Genomic DNA, 10,594 nt, shown 5'->3' with positions numbered 1-10,594 from the left:
ACAGGTCTTGGAATTTCATTGTACCGAAAATCAAAATGTATAAGTAACTGATTTCCTAAAGAGCGATATCTGAAAATTCGTGGCGTACCAAAACACCATCTATCACTTCTTGCCATATGTATAGTCGTAAATTCGTCAGATATCTAATACAAACATAAAGTCAAACATAAAGTTTCTTACGGTATTCACACAAATGTTGAAATTTCAAGGTAACTCGAATCAAATTGTAAAAGTAGCAGATGTCTCAAAATGGATGGTATATCAAATGAATGAAGGTCTGAATTCAATCTGTATCATTTTTAAAGTAAACACTCAGTTGAAAAAGCTTATTCGTATTTTGAATTGCAACGTTATGTAATTGGGGATAATTGAGCATGAAATTTCATACGACTCCTCGTCCTCTTTAGAAGTAAATCTGATAGATAATAATTTTCAAACTCATTAACCTTTATCTGGTAGCGAGCTATCAGTAATTATAATTTTTATATTTTGTAGTAGCTGGCTACGAGTAGCTAACTTTTCATACTTTTAGTAGTTGGCTACTAGTAACTGGCTACTAGTAGCTAACTTTTCCTGGTTTAAGTAGCTGGCTACTAGTAGCCCAACTTTTCTCTTTTTAAGTAGCCAGTTACTAGTAGCCAACTTTACCGATCTTATCCAGATATGTAATATAGCTGAATTACACCTCCCCTTTTAATTTTAAAATTGTTTGTGTTTCGATATATTGCACATAATATAATTCCGTTTTCATCTCAGAATTACTTTACGTGTAGACCTAATCTAAAAACCCCGTATTATGATGAACTGGGTCAATATCGGGGTCGATTCAGGATAAATCAAACGGTTATACCTTTATCATACATTTGAATATATCTAATCACAAAACAGAATATCGACAGTGTTCCCCGTCGGGAGTGGGGTGGGACTGGGTGGGGTGAGGTTAATGGATTGTCAGTTCCCGTACCAAGAATTGATTCTGATAGCGAATCAAATTAGGGAGAGGAATAAGGGCCTTACAAATTAAAAGTCCAGCATATTGTTTTATGCTCCCTGATCTCGTCTTAATAGGTCCATCTATGCGACCTTTTACCGATGAGGAATTATTGTGCACCTTCGCCAGCTAAGGGTTTCCGGTCTTCTCCGCTCCCTATTAGGGGAACAGATTGGACTACCGAAAGTCCCTGACAAGCAAAGATGGTGGATTTGCAGCACATTACGAGTTAGTACCATGCACTCTATTACATGATCGAGAATCTGCTCACATCCAAAGGATGAGCATTGTCGGCCCTGGCAAAATAGAATGATGCATGTCTGGGATTCTAAATAAACTACGGATTTATATAATCATATGAAGTTGGAATGGCATTCTTCTGAGGATGGTGCGATAAGTTTATGCTGAGTACGCGAGACAGTTCCAGACAAGGATAGACAAATGGCATTACACACATACCTGAAGTTTATAGAGTACATACCTGAAGGTTTTAATGCAAATGTACCAAACAAAACTCTTTTTTCTTGTGTATCGTTTACAGTTGCACGCCCATGATAAATATATTTTGGAAAAATGTTAAAAATCAAACAACTTTTCTAGCACTGCATTTTTTCATGGTGTAAAAGGATAATATAAATCAAAACACAAACAAAAACGCCCTACGGAAGGAATTTTAGATGAGGAATGGATTGTTGATACAAATGTATTGCCCCTCTTTCATCAGCTATCAAAATATTTTTGTTGTGATAATGAACATAACCAAGAAACAACGAAATGGTAAAAATTAAAATCTGTGGTGAAAATGTCCCTATAAATTTATCATTATTTGTTAAATTCTCACGTTTTTGTGAAAATTATATATATTGATGCGAACAAATTTCATTTCATAAACTAACCCCCCCCCCCCCCCCCCCCCTGGAAATCACTATCAAATTGATTTGAACGAATTGCTGGACAGATTTGATTAAAAATCGTTGCAAGTGCTGTTTTTATTGGAAATATCGTACTTAGGACTCCCTCGTATTACGTCCACGATGGATGTTGAGATTGTGTCATCACAGCTCCTGATTCATTGATCCAGTTTCCTGTGGAAGGGTTGTCTATAAAACATCCAATTGAAAGCTACAGCGCTGTCAGTGACTCCGTGTCTGTCTGTTTCAACTGCCGCGTTCTGAACAATGGCTCAGTTTAACGGAAAATGGGAAATAGAGTGCAGCGAAAAGTTTAGCGAATACATGCACGCTATTGGTAAGTTGTTTTTTTTTTATCCATTTCGTAAATTTTTCAGGATTAATGGATTAACATCCCCCCCTAATTGTTTCTATTTTTCTTTAACACCCCCACCCCCCAAAACGGGATTTCACTTTACATTGGATGAACCATATCAAAAGTATAGTACTTCTGAATGATTGTTATTCATTTCCATGGTTATAATTAATTACTTGTTAATCTGTAATGCCCCCGAGGGCCCTTGATTGGTGAATAAACAATATACATATCGAGAGATTATGTCGAAGGATTGGAGTGGGATTTTGGTGAGCTACATGTATACTATATACTTTTATCCGTGCAGTCTACATGAAAGTAATTTACTACTATTAATTATTAATAGTTTAATGATAATTCCATAGTTTATTAAAAGTTTGATACATTACAATCACTAAAATTTTCAAGACCTAAGACCCTTTACAGTATACATTTCCTTTACATTTATTCATATTCTTGAAGTTTGGACGGAGTGAAAGGGAGAAGACAAACTCACAGGCACTCGACGTTTTAAATGAATACCTATAATAAAAAAATTGTATTCCTGTAATCATAATATCATGTTTACAGGAAGACAATTTTTTTTATAGATATTCAAAACATCGAGTGCCTGTGGACAAACTGTATTACATGTAAATATACTAATCCAAGAACTAGACTGAAACTAGTTATCCTTAGGGGTAGGAGAATGAAAGGTGTAGGGACAGGGGGAGGGATCGAGGGGGTGGCGAAATGTACCTTTGCTTGTTCCCACTTTAAAGTTTCTAATTTGTGAACCATATTGTTATATGAAATAAATACAAGTTTTTCATTTTGTGTCAAAATTTTATATAGTATCTGATTTGTTCAGGAAACAACTACGGTACTAAAAACGGCCGGAAACGACATATGTACACAATATGAAACTCCCTAAAACTAAATCTGCAGTCCATATCGTGTTTGTTTTTCTGTCTATACAAGATATAATATATGTTTTTGTGAACACATACACAGCCTAAGCCAGCGAATTAACAGACAAAGTCCTGTGAACACAGTTGTTTTCGTTCTACGGATTCCTATGCCGCTGGAACGATGTGGTTAATCAACCTTGCTGTGACCTTCGTACACATAATTATTTTTGGATCTCATCAATTTCTCTAGGGGTTCATAAACTTCATCGTGACCACAGTATATTGTTATACAGCATATCGTTTTCAAATGAACACGAGACTCTGTTTAATAATTTATAACTAACCATGCATGATATCAAAACTTCGTTTATCACTGATTCAGCTTTATCGACAATGGTTTGGTTTGCTAAATAATTTTCAGAAAGTCATTAATACTTTTATTTGCCCACCATTGATTAAGTTATTGGCATGCCGCGGTTCTTTTCGTCACTAGTATGCAATAAAATGTGCAATCGAAGCTTAGTAATTCAATGCTTCACCAAAATCCCATTAATTATTTACTTTAAAAAAATTACTTAATTATGAAAATGAATGTTACATAATTGAATATGCACAAAAACTATCATTCAGTAATATTATATTGCATTTCAATGATATACGAGGTTCTTGACTTCTTAAAAAAGTATATCGATATATCACTAGTACTTATATTGAACTACATCCTTCTCAGCGCATTTTACAATAAAAAGGAAGTTATAGGCTATTTATTGTTCTTCTTATACATTCTTGATATACAAAAAAGAAGGCCTTCAGGTAAAGATTAGCAGAGATACGATGGCACCATGTCGAATTTGTGCATGCTCTCACAGCGAACAGTGCTTCCGCTTTTAATTAAACACCTCTTTTAATGTCTGAACTTCTTATATGTATAATTGGTTGACGAATCTGTAATTATGAAATGCCAACATCTGCGGCATGAATTTCCTAGCTAAACAAATACCAGACACTTTTTGTTTCAAGTGTATAAACAGATTATCAAAAACATTCGTTCGACTTGTTATCTTTCATCAGCTGTATTACGTACAGGCATTTCATGATTAAGCTGGTGTACATGAAGAAATGGTAAAATTTGTTTGATCTACTGGGTGGATCCAGTGGGGGAGGGGTGTCTGAGGGTCCAAATTGTCGGTTTGGATCCCGTGGCAACAAATGCTAGATATTACATAAATACGGGATAACAAAGATGAAGGAAGCTGAATGTCGCTTTGATACGAATGTACTATTAAAGAGAACTCTTTCATAGGAAACTGAAACCCAAGCACAAGCAAAATGTACAGTGATTATTTCACGTTTACTATTAGTTTCAGTGATAAAAAAAATGTTGGAAAAATGTACCCGCTACCCCCGATTACCCCTATTTCATGAAAGATTTATTTTATTCAATTAATTGTAAAACCTATATATACAAACTCTTTTTAACTAGTAGTGTCATGGTACGGTGTTTGCTTTGGTTGTAATTAGCAAACCCACGGGAGATCGAAGGCTTGATGCATTATACAAATACAGACCGTATGAAGTCAATCGATTGTCATCGATACAACGTTTGCTTGTTGATTGTGCAAATATAATCTGCATTAACACGATCATATCATCAATTGATATCAGCTTCTGCCATGTTCCACTGTCACGATGCTACGCTGTTAATGATGAGGGCTCTACGATGGCACGAATGAACCCTTTCATTTGCCTCGTCACATCGTCCCCTCGTTGTGGTGATTTTACGGAAATTCGGAGAGAGCCGTACAACCTATGATGATGCTGATGCGATTGTAGGAGTGCCGTAGTGACGAGATGATGATGCCAAGATAACGCGTCAAAGCCAAGGCATCATTGCGCCTTTGTAGGAACATTCAATAGCATTACATGTATCGCGTTGTACTGAAATATGTGGAATCTTTCTCATAAATGACATATTCGTTCCAGACGCGCTTAAATGTAATATTTTGTGTACAACAACTACTTTTGACACACAAAGATTTGGATTTTGCTATTCTTGTTTTTGTGTTAGTTCTAGGTCATAATCATTTCTTACCATTAATTAGACCTTGGAATTTCATAAGAGCAGGCATAAGTTATACATATACTAGTGATTCGTTACAAATTTTGTCCTAATTTGCAGCATAAACACGCTGTATGAACTTATATTTATATCCTTTTGTAAAACAGAAATACAAGTGATAAACATTGGCAATTCACAATATGATACTGTAAAACGAGAACATTCACAGTATGATACTGTAAAACGAGAACATTCACAATATGATACTGTAAAACGAGAACATTCACAATATGATACTGTAAAACGAGAACATTCACAATATGATACTGTAAAACGAGAACATTCACAGTATGATACTGTAAAACGAGAACGTTCACAATATGATACTGTAAAACGAGAACATTCACAGTATGATACTGTAAAACGAGAACATTCACAATATGATACTGTAAAACGAGAACATTCACAATATGATACTGTAAAACGAGAACATTCACAGTATGATACTGTAAAACGAGAACATTCACAATATGATACTGTAAAACGAGAACATTCACAGTATGATACTGTAAAACGAGAACATTCACAGTGTGATACTGTAAAACGAGAACATTCACAGTATGATACTGTAAAACGAGAAAATTTGGCGCGCTATATAATTCAGCGCCTTTAGCGCAAGTGACCGTATCGACCGAAAATTATATAATTTCGCACATTGACCTTTATTTCTGTCTACTGCTTGGATTTCTTGGACTAACACTGATGTAATAAGGTACATAATGTTATACAATAAAGTAGGGGTATCGGTTCATAAAAACAGAAAGAAAATGAATCTCTTAATTTTTTATCTTTAGATAAAGGGTTGGACATCTAACATGGTCCTAAGAAGGATAGCAAGTTCAAAATATTACGCTTTACTGCACACTGTTGCTTTTGTCAGTTACATATTACTCACTAGTCTTGATGTGATTTTCTTCTACTGGAAACAAAAGCAAGTAGATGAAAGGTGAAGATAACGAACAGTAATCAATCTTATAACTCCCATAAGCTGTACAAAATATATAGTTGGGCAAACACAGACCCCTGGACACACTAGAGGTGGGATCAGGTGCCTAGGAGGAGTAATCATCCCCTGTCGACCGGTCACAACCACCGTGCTTACTCTTCCTAGGACTTGATCCCACCTCTGGTATATCCAGGGGCTCGTGTTTGCCCAAGTTTTTATTTTGTATTGCTTATAGGAGTTATGAGATTGATCACTGTTCGTTATCTTCACATTTCATGAATAAAATATTGTTATTTCTAAAATTCTAATAATCGTTAATATAAATAACTGTACATAGTTTTGAAAGATTACGACTGAAAATATTTATTTTTCAATATTTGTTTATCACAATCAGGTGTAAGCGAGGATAAACAAGCAGAGGCCCAAAAATTCCTTGGAGATTCTTCCAAACTAACGTATGAAATCAGCAGCTCTGGCAATGACTGGGTCTTCAAAATCACGACTGCTGCAGGTGAACGAGAGGTCAAGTTCAGCCTCGGTTCCGAAATAGACACTATGACATTAGATGGCAGGGCAATCAAGGTAAATTACATAATTATGTTATTTATTTTAGCGTATCTGTGTAGGTCTGAAGGGATGGGATGGAGAGGTAGAGGGGGCAGAGACGCCCTCTTCCACTTTTCTCAAAAGTTTGCTCAGAAAATATAAAATTGTCAAAAAGCACGTTTTGGCCACTGTGGCACCTTAAAAAGTGTGTTCCAAACTTAACCGTTTACTTTGACCTGATTCTAAAGGTCATGGTGGCCCTATGTGTCTACGTTTGAAATATTTGCTAGTTCTGATACATAGTATGTGTTAAAGAAGCGTCGACCTCTGAACTTCAATGAAGGTTAATTAGTTCACCATATCTAAATTCCTATATCTGTAAGTTTTAATTTTTGCAAGTTACAAGCTAGGATACATTATACAATGTATTTCAATTATTCCAACTGCACTTCCTACAATTATTTTTTCTGTTTTACATTTGTAGACGGTATTTACACTTGATGGCGATGCGCTGATGGAGAAACAGACAGGTTCTGGGTTTGAGACAACTAACAAGCGGACTGTGTCCGGAAATACCATGACTATGGTAAGGGTAACAGCAGTAGCGAAGTTAGAAGGGTTGACGAGCGGTGCCCCCGCCCCCTTTGATAAAAGAAATGTAACAAAAAATGGTTATTTTAGGGAGTTGCAATCCACAGTTCTGGGCGGATATAGTACAAGTAACGTATAGCTAAACTGAGAAATCCAGATTTCTAGTGCCCCCCTCCAGTCTCCCTCCCCTGAAAGCTAGTACAATCTGTAGCTTCATATAAAGATTGCATTCAATCAAAATTCATTCAATTTTATGGAACCAACCCCTGGAAAGAGCTATTAGAATCATAGATCTGAAGGACCAGTATAAATCACGTGAATCTCCATTCTATTCGATTCGCTTAAAAAAAAATGGCAACCGGGGAATGTAAATTTCAACTATTGTATATTATCAAAATATTTCATCCAAGAAAGAGCGACAGAACATATGGTTATCAACAGAACCCGACATTTATTTCCTTTATATTTTACTGACGAGACGTATGATTAGAAATGAGTTTACTACCGCGCCCATAGCCGTTACGCAATTATTGTAAGAAAACACGGGCGATGAGTCTTTAAGATTCTTTGTGTGAGCACGTAAAAGGCAGATGTACAGTGAATTGGAAATATCATTTTGTTCTTCATTTGTTGTCGCATGTCTGAAAGAGAAGAAATGATGCTATTTAAGCATAAAAAATCTCTGAGAGTGATTCATGGCTCTCACTTCTGTACTGAGACAAAAGTGGTTGATTGTATATATTGTTTAAGTCCCTCTCGGGAATCTTTCTTTGACGTGGAGACGTCACCATTGCCGGTGAAAAGCTGCAAAATTTATGCCTATGCTCGGCGTTTACGGCCATTGAGCAGGGAGGGATCTTTATCGTGCCACACCTGCTGTGACACGGGACCTCGGTTTTTGCGGTCTTATCCGAAGGACCGCCCCATTTAGTCGCCTCTTACGACAAGCAAGGGATACTGGGGACCTATTCTAAACCGGATCCTCACGGGAACAGGTGATAATGGGATACTGGATTGCTATACTAACATTGAAAATGACTAAGGAGAAGCTGGAGTTATCCCATTTGCCATATAGTTGAGTTGTTAGTTTGTTGTTAACGTTTATGACCAATACAATATCCAAATACTAGTATGAAGCAGATATAGAAGTGTCAATGGGAATTATCTAATCAACATATGAATGAAGGTGCATATTGTTCATAGTTAAAACGTCATTGATGTATCTAAATGTCGAGATGAAGGCTACACGCCGCCACAGCAAGACATTTTTTTCTCATGTAGAAGCTTTTGAATAAATCCTGCCTCATAAGAATACAAAAACAGGTCAGCTAATAAAGGAGTACAATTCGTACCCATTGAAATTCAATCTGCTGGAAGACCTGAAACAAAGTAATTTGTTGGATGACTACTTTTTGGGTGACTACTTCCGAGCTTATTGAAAAAGCAGCTGTCTTGGTTGTCATAAAGGCTAGTCTTTGACGTTTTGATATTTTTGATTGTTGAGCAATTTTATGATTTTATCAAATTTGCTAAAATTTCCTCGGAATTTTTGTTAAATCTCTTTTCTATCATAATTCTTTTTTGTAATAAAGAAAATTATATCCAAAAGGCACGACAAAAAGACAATCTTGTGCTGCGGATGAAATTCATAAAAATAAATACAGTAAAAATCTGCAAAAACTATACATTTTCTTTCTACCGCATTAACCTGTATTGACCTCGGGTAGTACATAATGTAATTCTGTAGTTTTCAGGCTAAGGGTGACCATTTAAAACTTAGTTTTCTACCATTATCTTCCAATATCCAAGGGGGAAATGAGTGCACACTTACTGGAGATACATGTACATCAGAGTATAATATTCACCAAAAAGTATAATCATGATAATTGATAAATAAATTTTTCTTTGAAAAGAGGGGTGGTAAACGGGACCACAAGCTGCAGCTAAAGTCGGGAGGTCCTCTCTAGATATCTGTAATTCACATTTCAGTACTTTGATTTTTTGTAGGTTATGACAGCTGGAAATGGTATATCCTGTACAAGGAAATACAAGAAAATTTAATTATTCAATAGATAATGTATATATAGGGCTTTAATTTGTAGGAACGTTTTGGAATCATATGTACACATGTCTTGAGTTTTGTATGTGCCATTTTTTTTATATTTTCACACAGGTATATTTATTGTGCAACGTCATTTTTCATTTCTCAAAATGCGATAGAAGTGTAATAATTTCAAGTTTGTAATATACCGGAAGTAGACTCGTGCTGTACATCTATAAACATTACCGTATGCATGTATGTGTGTATGTTAGAACAGAGTAAATATTGTCTGTATGATTAATTCACTTGTCTGGGCTACAGGTATTTCGATGGAACCAACTCTCTTTTGGTTAAAGTAATTTTTCTGGAATTACACGTATCTAATGTTTATACAATTTAAAAAAAAAAGAGATTTAGCTTTTTACTGATGTAATTATTTGCAGTTTATAAGCGTAATTTGCAGAAAGTTATGTAATAACGCCATAACATACTTTGCTATTAAATTTATTTCTTGAATAAATTTGTTATTTATTGCGAGAAGTTCAGATAAAGCTGTTGTACAGTATAGATCTTGAGGATATGTCGATATAAAAAACGAGAATCGTGATACAATAGTATTCAAAGGATCGCGATAAGAGCTTTTCATGATATGGCTCGTAGTCGCCCTGAGTTTGAATTACGATACCCATTGAAGAGACCCAGGGTTCTGTAAAAGTATCCGGCGTTTGAAATGAAAATAACACACTTTATGCATCTGATCGAAATTGTGTTTGTTTATTGCAATTTATTGAAATGACTAAAGAAATCCATCAACTTCACTCTGGTGGGCCTAAACATGTATTCTAATATTACATTGCTTTTTTTTTTTTTTTAAAAATGATTAAATCTGAGAAAAATAAGGTGTAATATATATGGGGAAACGTTTATTACTGGCCGTTTTTCTGTTAAATACCCAGAATATATATACACGTTTATCACTGGTCGTTTTTCTGTTAAATACCCAGAATATACGTACACGTTTATCACTGGTCGTTTTTCTGTTAAATACCCAGAATATATATACACGTTTATCACTGGTCGTTTTTCTGTTAAATACCCAGAATATATATACACGTTTATCACTGGTCGTTTTTCTGTTAAATACCCAGAATATACGTACACGTTTATCACTGGTCGTTTTTCTGTTAAATACCCAGAATATATA

At 35.4% G+C, this 10,594-nt stretch overlaps 1 protein-coding gene across 2 annotated transcripts; it reads left to right on the top strand.

Moving 5' to 3' along the window:
- The first annotated feature begins 1,519 nt into the window (after positions 1-1,519).
- LOC125659747 (sodium/calcium exchanger regulatory protein 1-like) lies at positions 1,520-9,910 on the top strand. 2 transcript variants are annotated; one of them, XM_048891523.2, is made up of 4 exons: positions 1,520-2,239; positions 6,607-6,794; positions 7,243-7,344; positions 9,357-9,910. In XM_048891523.2, exons 1-4 carry the CDS (start codon positions 2,170-2,172, stop codon positions 9,408-9,410), a joined length of 414 nt encoding a protein of 137 aa, XP_048747480.1. In that variant the 5' UTR covers positions 1,520-2,169; the 3' UTR covers positions 9,411-9,910. The 2 variants fall into 2 exon arrangements, with proteins under 2 accessions (XP_048747480.1, XP_056001812.1); XM_056145837.1 differs by having other exon boundaries at positions 2,060-2,239; positions 7,243-9,405.
- The last annotated feature ends 684 nt before the right edge of the window (positions 9,911-10,594 follow it).

Source organism: Ostrea edulis, chromosome 1 (genome assembly GCF_947568905.1).
Source record: "Ostrea edulis chromosome 1, xbOstEdul1.1, whole genome shotgun sequence".
Classification (NCBI taxonomy): Eukaryota; Metazoa; Mollusca; class Bivalvia; order Ostreida; family Ostreidae; genus Ostrea; species Ostrea edulis.
This window is presented reverse-complemented; position numbering and strand designations above follow the sequence as displayed.